This window comes from Dromaius novaehollandiae, chromosome 17 (genome assembly GCF_036370855.1).
Source record: "Dromaius novaehollandiae isolate bDroNov1 chromosome 17, bDroNov1.hap1, whole genome shotgun sequence".
NCBI classification, from domain to species: domain Eukaryota; kingdom Metazoa; phylum Chordata; class Aves; order Casuariiformes; family Dromaiidae; genus Dromaius; species Dromaius novaehollandiae.
In genome coordinates, this window is record NC_088114.1 from 10,300,863 (window position 1) to 10,316,214 (window position 15,352).

General features: G+C 55.3%; 1 protein-coding gene across 2 annotated transcripts in view; it reads right to left on the reverse strand.

The window, feature by feature from the left end:
• Positions 1-15,352, reverse strand: part of SEPTIN5 (septin 5) — a 51,213-nt gene that overhangs the window by 20,759 nt on the left and 15,102 nt on the right. Inside the window, exon 1 of one of the 2 annotated variants that reach the window (XM_026104303.2) lies at positions 8,764-8,799. The exons of the other annotated variant lie outside the window; for it this stretch is intronic. Coding sequence (XP_025960088.1) covers positions 8,764-8,784 — 21 coding nt within the window. The 5' untranslated portion in view covers positions 8,785-8,799. Of the gene's footprint in view, positions 1-8,763; positions 8,800-15,352 lie in introns of those variants that run through there. 2 annotated transcript variants of the gene reach the window in all.

Genomic DNA, 15,352 nt, shown 5'->3' on the forward strand with positions numbered 1-15,352 from the left:
AACGGCAACGGCTTGGGGCATGTAGGGGATGCATCAAAACATACGTGAGATAATACAGAGATTTCACCAACCCTTCCATGCTATCAACCACAATAGCTGCAATCAAACTCTTCCTGCCCTCCACAAATTTTCACAGCTTGGTAAACCCTTGTCAGAAGACCACAATCCACATGGCCACGAACCACAAGCATCTGCCTGGGCATGGGGAGACATGATGTGTCCACATGAGCCCACTGCAACAAATCAGAGCATTTTTCTGAGTTGGGATCACAGACGAAGTCAACAACGATTTGGTTGCCACAAAACCACAGTGTTGTTCATGGCCCCAGGAGCTGTGCTGACAGTGCAGATAGGAACAAGGAGCTACTGTCTCTTGAGCGCGTTGAGCTCGCACACACCATACTCGGCTCTCGGGATGGGCAGCCAGAGAGGAATTCCAGCTAGGAGGCCACGCCTGGGAATGCAGAGAGCAGATTAGGAACTGGAACTGAGCAGGGCAGGTCTTGGCCACAGAGAGCCTCCTCGCACTGCATGGCCAATGCTGCAGCTTAAGGAGAGCGTCGGTTGGTCGCAGACTCAGCCTCCTCTGCCCCTCCTAGAGGGGCTCCTCTCAGGAGAAGGAGCTAGAGGAGCTTATCTTGGCTTCTTTTCTTGCCAGAGACACCAAACCAGAAATGACGGGCCAAGGAGAGGATGTGTTTGTGCCGCTCAGATGTGATGCATGACACACACACACACAGAGCCGTTGGCTCAGGTAGGTCCACGTGCCAACTTTCCAAAGGCAGCCATATCAAACCTTATTTGGCCTCTGTCCTTTCTGATTACCCCCCTCCCTTTCCACATAGGAGCTGGAAATGCCCAAAGTAAATCCTGGCCTGCTCCTCCAACCAAAAATCTAATGTACATCTTAACAGAGGAAGAGCAGCACAGAGGACATCTCACACGCTGCGTACAGCAGAGCTCAGCAGGGAAACACGTCTTGGCCCTTTCAAGATCTAGAGCAAAACCAAACTGTTTTCTTCCCTTGGCTCGTGGGCCATGTGCACCTCTAACCTCCTCGCTAGCCACATGCCAGCAGCAGCTCAGCAGCGGAGCTGGGACCAGAAGCCAGCTCTACGACTGTCAGACCGGAGCAACGGCCACAGCCCCATCCTGCCGGGCACACGGAAGGGAAACGCAGCTGCGCGGTGCGCCCAGCTGATCCCACGTCAGGGACCAGCCCTTCCTTGTCGAATGCTGACAGGAAAAAAGACAGACAAAAAAAATAATCAATCAGCATTGTCTGGCACTGCCCAACCCCTCGGTGTCCCATCGCCTTCGGCAGCTGCTCGCTAACAAAGGAGCCAGGACAGTGCCGCAGCACGTCCCCCAGCGCCCTGCAAACCGCGCGCGACCACCCTTCTGCAGCGTCTCTCCTCTTTGGCGTGCCAGAAGCCAGCTCTGGGCACGCGCGGCCCGGAGAGCCGGCTCGCCTGGGCGGGGGGATGCAGCGCCTGCGGCAGAGCTGCGGCTACGGGGTAAAAGTGACGGGGGACGTCCTACTTCTCCCTTTGTTAAAGGCAATTCCTAGTCTGCAGCGCTGAAGATGGGCTCTGAGAGGAGGAGAGAAAACACGGTATTTGGTCCTTTTAGATGTAAACTCACAAAAGGCAAAATTCACCACTGGGCAGCTGGCCGAGAGCAGCGGGTCCGTGCTGCGAGGGCAGGCGGGGGCAAGGCCACGCACCCGCACCGCCAGCCCCGGAGCAAAGAGCGAGGCTGCCCTGGGGTGCTGGCGGCGGCAGGCGCAGGGCTGCGCTACCTCACAGGCATCGCAGCTGCGAGTGATACACCCGTTAAAGAAAAACACACAGCGTTTAGGATCCAGCGGCAACGACAGGCAGCAACCAGCCGCGTGAAGCGCAGCACTGTGGGTAGAGGCATCTGCACACATAAGAAGCGGGGAGAGGAAGCAGCGTGAGGATGCGCGAGGAGAGAGCAGCACAGATGAGACAAGGGGATGGGGGCAGGGAGAGGAAATTCTGGCCTTGCCTAAATTTATGCAGTCCTGGCCAGGCTCCAGCCACAGCAAGCAGAGCCCCGCACGCCTTCCTCCCGGCAGCCCCGAGCTCCCATCGTTTCACCTCGGCAACCTCCACGCTAGGCCTTCTGCATTACCCATGGTGTAACCGAGCGGACCAGGCCTCGCTGAGCTGCCCAGATGCGACACAGCTCGGGGGTCACTGCACTGACACAGCTCTGACAGCCGTCAGGTGGGTACAGACACGTCTTGTGGCCTCTCGGCCACACGCTGTCACTGCCGACGGCGATGTCAGCCCACCGTGAGCCAACTCAGCTCCTCTGCTCTGCTGCTGGGAACAGCAGTGATCAACAGAAAGGGCGCTAAAGCCAGAGACTTGGGCAAGAAGAGCTCTCTACCCACCCCAACCGGAGCACCCAGGGAACGGGGAGCCAGGGGAAGCATCGGGGTGCAAGGAGACGGGGCCCCTGCCAGCTCAGAGGAGAGGTGCAGAGGAGGCAGCGGGGGGTCAGTTCTGACTGAGAGCAGAGCCATGCACAAAGCGGGGTGAGGAAAGGACCCTGGTCTTTACTCGCAAGACTTTCCCTGTGAGGTGCTACAGCCTAAAGACTGCTGTGCTCAGGCTTCACACTGTGCATCACGGAAGGAAAATCCTCTGCCACTACAGCCTTGAGAAGCACGAGCATCACGGAGCCAGGCAACACGTCCCCTTGGGGGATGCACCTGGCTCGACCTGGCTTGCGCACAGGACTGTGAAGCCCTGGATATCTATACCTCCGGAAGGTCACCACAGTCACATCATGGCAGCATTTATGTTTTTTCCTCTGAAGCAGACAAGGCTATTTTCAGAATTCCCCACAGAAGGGAAATTCAATTCCTGCCTGCTTTCTACCAAGATGGGAAGGACAGCTCCAGAGAAGCTGCTTGTTCAAGTCAAACAGGAGCAGCATCAAGCAGTAAACCTGACATTAGGCAGGAGAAGTGTCCTCAGCCAGGACCAGGGCGATGGAGGCTGAGGGAGCTGCAGGTACCTTCCCTGCAGACAAGCAGCTGTCAACCTCCACTGCTCAGGTCCTACCTTCTCCTCTCGCTTCCTGCTCTCTCACTGCATGGATGCTCAGTGCTAACTTTGGACAGGCAAATCTCAAGGGCGTCACAAGGTCTGGACTCTTGCTGGTGTGTCACTGGGAGGGCAGCACACTCACCCTGAAGTTCCTGCTGACTTGATCTGAAAGAAAATCCCTTGTTGATCTAAACCCCGATGATCAATTTGACCTTGAACATGTGAGCAAGGCTCATAAGCCAGAAGATTTCTCCCAGTGGTTACTGGGAGCATCAGAGCCCTGACATTAGCCAGGCTTCACCCTGTGACGCTCAGGAAAAAGCAAGAAACCAGACCAGTACTGCAGAAATTGCAAGGCGGGGATTAACATGCTGTACCTACAGTGCCACAAGCACAATCAACACAGCAGTCAAGTCTCCTCTCTCCTTCTCATTTACTCACCTCACAGGTCAAGCTTTAATTTCCACTCCAGGATCATGGCTGTTTTGTCACATAATCCCCCCAGAAACCTATCAAATTGCATTTTAAAGGCACTCAGGCTCCCTGCATCCACTTGAAGTGCGTCACACTCCCCGAGAGGCACCCTGTGCCTCCACTTCCAGCTCTGAGAAAGGACCAATGATCATAAATCGCCTCCCACTTGTTCAAACCTGAGAATCCCTCTGCAGGAAGTTCCCAGCTCCTCCATTCATCATTTAGGGTAATTTGTAAAATATTTCAAATTGCACAGATGTGGAGCTGGCTGGAACTTTTCCACAGAACAGTTGCTCTTTTCTCACCAGGAGCACAGGAAAAGCCGCTTCCAAACAGACCTTCCCTGCTGCGGTACCACCATGCTCCACGCGAGGGAGAAGCCGGCCCGCCGAAGAGCGGGTGCAGCCGGGGTGACGGGCTGTGCGTGCTGCCGCAGCCGGCTCTGACGGGCAGCTCTCGCAGGGGCTCTCCCCTACCGGGGGGCAGACAGAAACCAGTCTGCACATCAACCCTGCGACCCTCGTTCCTCCAGCCTCACGTAGGGTCGCAGGAACCAGCCTCTCCGATTGCCACTGCACTCAAAACCTTAGCAAAGGACAGAGGTTTCCAAGCTCCATCTGTTCAGACGGGAGGGGAAACCAGGCAGCAACCAGCCTGCAGCAGTCTCACAGCACTACCACGGCTCAGCTTTCCCTCTGCGTCTTCCACCAGCTCTGCAGCACAAATCACATTAAGTAGCTTCCTTCCCTCTAATCTCAAATTCACAGCCAGGAAAACCAGAGAGACAGGGCACAGCCCTGCCAACACTGGAAAGCCAGGAATAGGCACATCTGGGAGAAAAACAGGTACACGTTGTCCCATGGCACGGAAGTTGGCTGGGCTGGGAGCCCTCTGGAGAGGGAGGGTGGAAAATAACGGTGATTTATCCTCCAAAATGAACAGGGCACTGCTCCTCCAGCTTTCAGATTCTCCGTCCAAATGACAAGAGCATCAGCAGTTCTGGAAACTCTTGATGCACATTAACATACACAAACAAAGGGCTGGGACAGGAGCCTACAGAAGGTCCACCTTAAAATTATAGGTAGTGGTCCCAGTCCTGCGATCCTTACTCACCGAGTAGTCCCATTGGAATAGAGACGACTGCTCACGTGAGTAAGGGATGCAGGATCAGGCCTGTCTACCAAAGAGGCTGAATCCTGAACTGGAGAGGACATCGCGGCCTCTGAGCATCGCGAGACACTCGCGCCTGGTCGAGCGGAGGCTAGCCCGGGGGCATCGCTGGGGAAGGCAGCCCAGGCTGGGGAACCGCACCTGCAAACGGCGCACCGAGCACCGACTGCGGAGAGCAGGCACTGCACAAACGAGGCTGGAAAAGGGACCTGAGCATGGATGATCCTGGTTCATCCCTAGCACGCCCAGCTCGCGGACACTTCCAGCTTCTGCAAGGAGGTCTTTTTAACCATGCTGTCCTTCCAGCAGGCTCCCAAAAACAGTATTTGGAGAACGCAAGCCAACTGTCTTGGGAAAGTTCCCAGCTCCTGTCTGGGGCTCCCAGCTACAATTAACATAACTTTAAGAGTAGCTGATGCCCACAGGAGAAGAGAACAAGCCCACTCTTAGCTCACTACATCATTAATTCCATTAGCAAAGGGAAAAAAGGCAGTGATTTAAAGTAACCTTCAATTCTGGAAGGCAACCAACAGGCGAGGAGAAGCGCAGCCCCAGCCTGTGTGAGGAATAACCCCCAAAGCCCTGCAGAGCACATCTCCAAGGACAGCCTGCAGCTGCCTACTGCAAGGGGGGAAAGGCACCTTCTCCTTCCCAGGGGTCTCCTGGGGGTGTCCCTCCAGCGTCCCTCCCTCTGCCGTGAGTGAGCAGCCTGCCGAGGAAGCGCCGGACGTTATCCTTCTCCCCACACCCCTCGCGACAGCCCCACGCAGCTCTGCCCTCTCTCCAACGCGCCCGGGGCCCCGGCTAAGCAGTGCCCTCCCAGCGCAGCGCAGCCCCGGGCTAACACGGCTGCATGGTTTTCAGGCTGACCCGGCTCGCCACGGCTCTGCATCTGACCATCTGCCCCCCTCGAGGGGACCCCCGGGAGCCCCGTTCCCAGCACCGCCGCCTGAGCAGCCTGCACCAGCCTTGCTGCCCACACCAGTCTGCCCAGGCTGGGGCCCTGCGTCAGGACCAGCGCTCGTCCGCGCAGATGGGTAGTTAGGTTCCCTCTCCGTTTCCTGTTTCCTCCCGGCGGTTCCGCTGCCCGGCAGCGCCCCTGCAGCCCTGCATGACCCAGCAGCCTTGGTCAGAGGGGAATTCTGCCCCCGTCCTCCCCGAACATTGCTCTCGCTTCGACATAAACAGCAGAGAACTGCAGGGGCTGTTTCAACAGTTTGAGCATTTTGTGGCGGAAGCATTTGTCCTTTCCAGCCTGGCAAACACCAGTTTCCCTCCCACGCCTGCCACCCTGCCCCTTCTCTCCTGAGTGACACAGAAAATGAGTGTGATGCTGCTGGCCTTTAACAGCAATAAACTCATCAGCAGAAGTAAGCAATGAGCTAAACTGGGGCTGGAGCACACCCCAATTTATGAGCAGTGGTGCAAGCCATTCCTTTCAGGTAGGGCCTACAAAAAGCACACCTGTTTATCAGCAGCGGTGTGAGGTGCTCTCACAAAAGGATCATAACACGCTCTCCTGGAGGTAAGGAAAAAAAAAAAAAAAACCCACCTGGGTAAGAGACAGAGCAACCACAAGATCTGGGGAAATCAATACAGAGCTGTCTCTCAGTGCTTCCTGAGAAGAGGAGGAGTGCGTGCCCAGGTGAAGTATCCACAGAGACCCCAATTGTGCATGCAGAACGTCTGTCCTTCTCCTTTGCCACCAAGCAGCAGCTCTCTGGGAACCAAAGCTGGTCCCAGGAGCCCTGACCCTTGTAAAAGCAACCCCAGGACCTGCAGAGATGCACAAGACACTATTTCCACCTGACAGAAGACATCAGCAGAGGACCCACCTTGCGAGGATTTACTGCTCCTCCACAGATCACCCTTCATTGGAGACCTACAGACTGAGCTTTTCAGAGATGATCTGTCACTTCTGGTCTTTCGCACCCTATAGCGTATTGCGTTCTCCAATGCAAACTGCTGGGTGCTACCTGTCTGCTCCCCGGCCTGCTCAGGGCAATGCTGGCCTGTGGCAATCTCCACAGCCCCTGCTGAGGGTCTTAACCCCCTGAGACATCCCGCTGAGAGACCTTCAGCAGCTCTGCATCACTGCCCACACTGCCCCGTTTCTGCTCTCCACCCGGCTGCAACGCCAAACTGCTGCCTGCCCCACAGAGAGGGCTCCAAGGGGACTTGTGAAAGATTTCAGGAGCTTGCTGCTGACTTTCTCCCCCAAGACCTGTGCCAGCACGTTACTGGCTAACTGCCGAGCACCAGGTCTAGCAACACACAGCTGTGCTGCCGGCAGGTCAGGAGGCCTGAGACGCTGCAGCCATGGAGAGACCGGTGCCTCTTCCACCAGTCGTGGGCCTGGCCAGGTTTCCCTGAGCCTGGCACACCACACGTCAATGACCACGTTGGACAGGAACTGCTGCTGCATGGCAGCAGCGTTGCGCGGTGCTCCCGAATGACGTTGTGGCATCGTGTTGGGCGGCTGCCCCAAGCCCAGCTGAAGGGAGCAGGTCCCCCGTGCAGCAGTGCTGTGGGCCACTGATGGGACTGGCCGGGCAAATACAAAGCCTGGCGACTTGCTGCACGAAGAAAAGAGAAGAGAGAAGGGGCTGCAAGGCAGCAAATGGCTGAGATAGTTCCACGCATCAAAGACGAAAGTGTCAAGATTTTAACAGCCCAAGGTTCATGCAGCTCAGCCCAATAGACAAGGCTGGGGAACTGGATTTTTCTGTTCCTTGTTTGAAATCTATGGCTCTGTGGCCACCCAGCATTTACACTGGCTCCACGTATCCTACCAGAACAAATGCTGAGGCCATGGCTGCGGAAGACGCTTCAGAATAGTCAAAAAGGGAATCAGAAGATGCTCTCCAATGCTCTTCTCTCCCCTCCTCCCCCAGCTCCTTCCTCCAGGAAGTGCTGAGCCTGGTTACATCTCCGCTGCACGCATCACCACCTCTCTGTACCCGGCAGCATGCCTGTGGATTTGCATTTTGTTAAATGCTGTGATGATGGGAGAAAACTTCAAGTCACTGAAAATATAAATCAAATGGTGCTGTCTGTCAAAGGGAATTTAAGCAAAGTTTCTTCCAAGCTTAAGAGTAACAGCACTCAGCAGTTACTGACTGCTTCTCCTTATCAAAGCTGCCGACCAGTAAGGAAAGAGTAAAAAGTGTTAACCTGAGTTTGCAGAAAAACAGAGGGAAGAGACCCTCTCGGATGGAGAAGCAGCTAGCTCAGAGTCTTAGTAGAGACTGCTGGGTACCAGAGAGCTGTCCAGGCCCCTCTGTAGCACAGCTGCATACACAAAGGTCTGCAGCTCATAGTGAGGATGCCCATATGGGTTATTTACTGAGACCAAGGGATACTGACAGGTCCTGATGGCTCTGTGGTACCAAATGAACAAACCCGATCTCTGCTGCTCAGCACCATGCAATGGGTCACCCAACAGCCCAGCCAGTCACACAACAGCCAACAGCTCTGCACACTCGGTTCAGTCCTGTCCTCCAGAGCCCTCCCCAGCACGGGGGAGGTCACTTTTCAGTCCAAGACAGGTATGTACAGGGGGTGCTACACTCTCCCGAGGGTCATATGAGCTATAGGACCACCTCCCTCCTCCACTAGCCCTGCTCTGGTGCGGGATGCGAGGAAGCCACATGGAAGCAGACAAGGCTTTGGGGAGGAAGGCCTTGTTTGGGTGTGGGATATTGCTTATTTCTGACCCCACGCTTCTTCCTTGGCCTGCCCAAGCTCTGCCCTCAGCCCAGTGAGGACGTGCTGCCAAGTTGCCTCAGAGCAGGAGGAGGGTGGGTATCAGAGGTCACCCCGTCTGAGGCTGCTAGGGGAAACTCAGGCGAGGGAAGTATCTCTGCTTGCCGAGGTGTGAGGTCAGCCCAACCGTCGGGTTGCCCACAACAGGGAGGTGATAACAGCACCCCAGCAGGAAGCCGCGAGCCAGCAAGCCCTGTCAGCACAGGAGCCTCAGCGTGCTTCTGTCCAGCCCCAAACTTCATTAGCAGTTTTGCAGCAGCGAGATTCTTACCAACCGCTGAGATGACGCCATCTGTTTCCATTTACGTGCTGGCTCACAGGAGCAGCTACAGAGCAAAGGGCTCTGGAGAGACTTTGTTCTCCCGAGCACATGGGGACTGAACAGCCAGCCGGCTGGGACAGACTTGGTCTCAATCCGCTCTCCCCAGAGCAACCTAGTACCTCCCCTCTGTGCAAAGTACACACCTGGGAGGCACAACAGCACTCCCAGCTTGGTTTTTGCTTTCAAGCTCTTTCATACATCCACCCTCAGGACACTTCCCCACGGGCACGGAGAACATGCTCCCGACAGACAGCACAACTCACTGAATTACTCACTGATCTGCAGGGCACCGCAGCAGACAGGGAGTTCTCCAAACCAGTGCCACAGCATTTGGGTCTGCCTTCTACAAAGCCAGAAAGAATCTGCCACTGATGAGCCAGGATCCCCAAATTAACAGCTACCAGGCCCTAGGGTCCTTCAGAGCTCACACTGTGCAGAGCCATCTTCATCTGGACTCCTTTTTCAGGTATTCATTTCCATGCACAGTACTTGGGGCAACCGTGTATCCACCCACCCTAAGAAGGGGCAAGACACGTGCCAGTGGTGTCTGCGCCAGGCCTGGCCAGCACGAAAGCACAGAGCACACAAGGCAGATAAAAATGGCAGCATGTGGCATGGGAACATCTAGGCTGTTTCTGAAAACTGTAGCAGCAAGAAGGAAGGGAGAAAAATGGGGGACACCATGCGTGCGGAGGGTTAAGGAAATTATCAGCCCTATCTGGTGGCTGAACTGCAGGAGGACTCTGCCTCCTCATTTTACCAGTTACACTTGCTTCTGGAGGGAAACCAGTTCTCTTGCTCAACAGAGTTCAGGCTTTGAAAGGAGTTGCTCAATTCTTGGCAATTTGGGTTCAGCAACTACACTTTCCCTGTGGTTGCTGCTTCCTCTTTGAGTGAACAGAATGCTTCTCAAGGCCAGGAAAGAGCTTATGCTCCTCTGAACCTGCCCTCCCAGGCCCTACAATCCCCCTCAGTGATTCCTTCCTCTGGAAGAGCTGGCGATCCCTTCACAGGCAAGATTTCTCTGGCAGTCAGGCCTACAGATCATCTCCCTTTCTCTATCTACAACCCCTCTTTGCCTCCAGATCTTCCCCCCATCCATGCCATTTCTGCATCCAGTGGTTATCTGCACACTGACTGTGGGTGGAGGCTCACTGATAAATGAGGAAGACTCTGGATTAGGATGAATGTTTAGAACTGGCCAAAGATGGCAAGTCTGTACTGGCTGCTGCCCTGCCAGGAGACTGGAGCATGGGGAGATTCCCAGTGCCACAGAAAGGAGATGCCTGTTCAGGGAAACATCTGGACCTTTTGATGCACACATCCAGAGAAGCCCCTCTGCAGAGGGCTCCTTCATTAAAAACCAGCAGCTCTCTGAGCAAAGCTGTAAAGCAAAGACATGCGTAGATCTGGGAGTGTCTGTGATGGACTGGCAGTCATGGCAGAGTGCAGCAGAACATGCATTAAGCTCTCCCTTCCTTCCCGACAAAGTCTTTGTAGCCTTGCTTGCAGGCAGCTCAAAGAGCAGAAGTTCTGTTGAACAGAGTCTTCCTGGAGGACAGGGCTCTTTGGTCAGAAAGATGGAAATGTTGGGAGATACCACAAACAAAACACAGTAGGAACGGCAAACCATGATACTGCAGTAAAAGCAAGCAGCTGGACACAACTGCCACAAAATCAAAACCTGGAGCATACTACCTGACTTCGGGGAGGGGATCCTTCCCAACATGATCCTGTCTTACCGCCTCAACACTCTTGCCAGTTCTCAGCCCACAGGTAGGCTGGCAAATCCCAGCAGCAAACGCACTGCCCTAGACAAGGGCAGCTCTGAATCCACTGGCAGACACCTCCTGCAGACACAGTCATCCTGGCTGAGCTCCCTGCACTAAGGCTGCACCCAGTGATGGGAGAGCAGCCAGGGCAGAGAGCAGCTCCAGGGGACAGACCTCGGTCCATCCCCAAGAGCCAGGAAGGACTGTTCCCCAAAGCGTACCCTCCTGTGCTGTATCCAGTGTAACATCTCAAGCACAGGAGCTTCCCTCACTTCTCTGTCATGACTTCTTCGCTGTCACATATCGCCAAGCAATCCCACCCAGCCCCGCTCTGATGAACTCTTCCCAAGAGATGCTTCTCTTCAAAGCCTCAGATGTAGTGACATTTCCACCCTTGTCCACTACAGCCCTGTCCCAGTCACGCTGGAGCTGCTCCTGGATGTTATGCGTTGCAAGGAACAAACGCAGCCCATACATGCACAGTTTCAGGGCCACAAACATGGCACAGGGCAACCAGGTTGCCAAATGCCACAGCAGCCAGAGCAGGACTTGAGAGGCCAGGAGAGTCCTGCCTCCTGCAGCTACTTGGCCCACCAGGCAGAGCGATGCTTGGGCAAACAGGACGTGCTGCAAAGACCACCCGCAGCGATGGCAGAGGTGGCGAGTGTGCCACCAGGCTGCCAGTCAGCCCCAAATGGGTGGGCCGAGCAGCACAGCAGGGCTGGGCACTGAGCCCAGCATTAGCACCCCAGCTCCAGAGCTGACAAACTTCCCGCTGAAGGCACTGCCGGGTACAAAGGCTGATTTGTTCCTGGCACGAGACCTACCCAGGCTGCCACCCGGACACATCTTCTTTATTGTGCCCTACTGGCACTGGCGACAGGCAGGGCTCGCGGCTCAATGGCTCCTTTCTGGGATGCTGCTGGAGCTCCAGCACAGGAGACCACAGATGGCAGGGGACTGCCAAGGGCCTGAGCCCTGCCAAGCAGCAAGCGCTGGCACTGCGTGTCTTTCAACACTGACAGCAGCGTAAGCCTCCCTCGGAGCCCCACGGACCCAAGCCCCTTCTCAGGGCATGGCAGAGCTCCTGTGCCACTCAGCCAGTCACGCTTACCTGCCACCGCACTCCCATGTCACCGGCAGAGCTGTGGGATGCTGAGCAGTGGGGACAAAGAGGTCATTTTAGTGCACAACCCCTGCTTGTCCACGCACTTTCAGATTACTCCATCACATAGAGGCACGGAGTCAGGCCCGAAGGAGGAAAACAGGGCTGCAAACTCTCATCCTCACGGTGACACACTCGTGTGATGGGATCTGCTCCCAGTGCAACAGGGAAGAGAGGCAGGAGGGTGAAGTCTCACTGGATCCCAAGCAGAGTTAAATTCCCTCCCACCACTGCTGGATAGGCAAAGTTTATCTCCACACAGAAGTCTTGATGCCACCCAGGATAAGGCCAAGAGAAGAGCAAATTCCCTCAGGGAAGTTATCCGCCCCTCTGAGAGTTGCCTGCCCAGCTACAGGGAGTTTCTCCCACAGCCACCCAACCGCAGGAGCACTAGAAAAGACTCCTTTTATATTCCCAGCAATAGCCTGCCACAGCCCAGCATCTCTTCAGCTTGAGCTCCAGACAGAAGACTAGGCTCAGGGGAAGTGGCTGGACTCCCCCAAACAGCTTGCAAGACAGTGCTTGGAGGCTGTTTTTACTGGAGCACATGCGCATTTATTGAGGTTCAGAGCTGCATGCACTTGGCAGACCAGCTGCAGTAGCCAGGGTGGAGTAGCAGGGTGGACACCAGCACATACAAGGACTCCAGGGACCAACTGTGCAAGAGATCTTAGCCATTTCAGAGGAGCAGACCTCAAGGGAGAAGGAGGAAGGGCCCTTTGCAACATCAGGAAGGAAAATTCTCTGTTACTTTCTGCAAGCAGCGGCTGTCTGCTGTCCCGAGCTCCTTGGTGCTGCCCTGGAGCTGACACTCCCACCCTACGCCCCAGGTCCTCAGTGCTCCCACTGTCACATCTCCACTCCTAGAAAGCAACGCTTCTTGGAGGGCTCTGATCCCCCTTTCTAGGGGATCCTAAGATCTCAGCAGGAACTCTTCCATCCCTCCATACACACACCTCAGCATCTTCCTGGGCTTGGGCACCAACCCCCGATAGCACTAAGCAATTCTTCCAGCTGGGCACAGCTCAGCACCCTCCAGGATAGCGCCTAACCTTCCATCCACTGAAATGGTTGCACTATCTAACATTTCTGGAAAGGCCTCTTGTCTTTTTTTTGGACTCCACTTTGTCTTCTCTTCCTTGCCACTCACCTTACTCCCCCCAGCAGTTAGAAAGATGAGAACAGAAAGATACAAAACCCAGCATCCGTGCCCACTTCCCATTACGCTTACTGAGCCCGACCGCGGGGCTGCCCAGTGCTGCCGTCAGTCGCTAGGCCTGGGCTGGGGAGCACCATGCCACGGGCCAGCACCAGCTACATCCCCTCCTCAAGCAGGCACAAGGGGAACGTTTCACAGCACTAGTGCTCTTCAGCAGGGCCATGCCCTCCGCCAGCACCAAAGGCTCCACACCATACCCCTGCAGGGCTGGCAACCCTTGAGAGAGCAGCAGAAACAGCTCACATGTTGCCAAAAAACCCTAAATACCAGCAGCTAGGGCAAAATGCCAGGAAGCCGCAGGTCTGTAGCTGAGTCTCACCGATACCCAGTCGGGAGAGCCAAGGGACAGGGGCTGGCGGATGGCGAGAGGCCTCAGGGCAAGCTCCTGCCCCGCACATGCCAGGACTGCCCCGCTGAGCAGCAAGCACCAGACTCTGCCCACCACCTTGTTCAAAGAGCAGCAAAAGCTGTGACCGAAGCACCAAACACTGCTCCAACTTGGAGCCGTAGACAGATGAGGTCACCTCCAGTCTGAAATCACTTCCGTTCCCAAGCTGCTCACAAGACTGCCACACATTAAAAAGTGTGGGATGGGTGGGGAGGGAAACCCAAACCAACAGAGCATGTTCCCCATTAAGAGCTCCACACTTCATTAATCTCTGCCTCTCCTTCGGCTGCTGTCTGAACGCTCCACCCTCCCTCCCTCCTTTCCTTGCAAGGGCAAACCTGGCAGGAGCTGCTTTGAGCTAATAACAGAGTATGGCACAAGCTGCACGGGCCCGTGCTTGCCCCTCAGCTCCCCAAATTCAAATAAGCAGAGCAGTGGGGAGAAATCACAGCTCGGTGCTGCCAGACTAGCTCAGCCACGCTGCTCCACCTCGTGCCCAGCTCCAACCGCTGGCCCTCAAACTGCACGGCAGCAGCCCAGCTCTCTTCCTCCCCATGCACATAGTGTTTGAAACAATTTGCACTGGGCACTAACCCCATCCACGCAGCACCGAGCACAAACACCACGACCCTGTGTCCTCTCCAGCACAGCCATGTTCTCCAGAGTCTGTGCCCAAAGCACGCCGCTAAACCTGACCTCAGAACAGGTCTGTGCTGCCAATGTGGGGGGTGATCAACTCGCCCGTGGTCACAGCACAGGCTTTAAAAGAGCCACCAACAGCTGAGGATGTAACACAGGTTGTAGAACTACCATAAGCTCCAGGACAGTCAGCGGTGGTGGTCTGTGCTCCTGTCAGGACTGCAATGGATGACGGCACCCGTGTGAGCTGGGCCACCACCACTGGCCAAGACGGCAGCAGGATCCGCTCCTCGCATGCGGATCAGGCGGTACTTACTTAACTAATGCCACAGGAACCAGACTGAATAGGGACAGAAATTCAGGTCACCAGCACAAGGGGGTCCTGAGGAAAATAGCCTTGCAAAGGCCACGCTTGGCCAGGAGAAGCCAGACCGAGAGCTTAGTGGCATCATTTTAAAAATAAACTGACCACAGATGAATCAATGTCTCATTCCTGGAAGCACTAAACTGACCACAGTGTCCAACAGTGCCTCAAGCAGTAACAGCCAAGATACATCACTGCCACACAGTTCCCTCCCACATGGCCATGGATTTTTCCCCTCACCCCAATTTTGCTCTAATAAAAAAAGCCATCAAGGTTTTGCTTGTCTCTTCCAGAATTCCCAGCCACTCTCTGCAGTGGCAACCACCACGTGTGTGGGGCCGTTTTGTGAGAAAACAAAGCTGCTGCATCCATGTGCTGTCTGGACCCCAACCCAGCTGCTGCCCATGCATGAAAACGCACATGACCTGGCCTTGAACACGTGCCAGAGCAGTGCCTGGCCAAAGCAACTGTGGACACAGCACCTTCTCAGGTACTAGACTAATGGGAGATAACGAATGTGATGGTTAGAGGAGCAAGGGGCAGAGCAAGCTTGTGTGCACAGCTATGGATCACGTATGTGCATATCCCTAGGATTTTCTACCTGCAGGTGAAAGACTAGAACTCCGGACCATTTGAGCTGCCAGCCCTGGGCTAGTTTCTCTGGCTCAGAGCAACCCTTGGGCTGAACAGCGGGAGAAGCACAGCATGACTGCTCACCCCAAAGAGGACTTTGTTTCCCAGCCTCTCTCCAGAAGCTAACCCTGGATGCCAGGTACAACTGGTCAAAACCACAATGAAAGCGAGAGCTTTCTCCTGGTGGGCTTCAGCCCTTCTAGAAGTAGGGGTACCAGAGAAAAAAGCCTCTCTTTTACATCCTGGCTCTGGTCACAGACACTCAAGCTGGACAGGAGGGTCCTCTTCAGCATGGACTAGGCATAAAAGCTCTGTGGGACTAACACATTTTGGCGGAGGAAGCAGCAGGCTGCTCCCA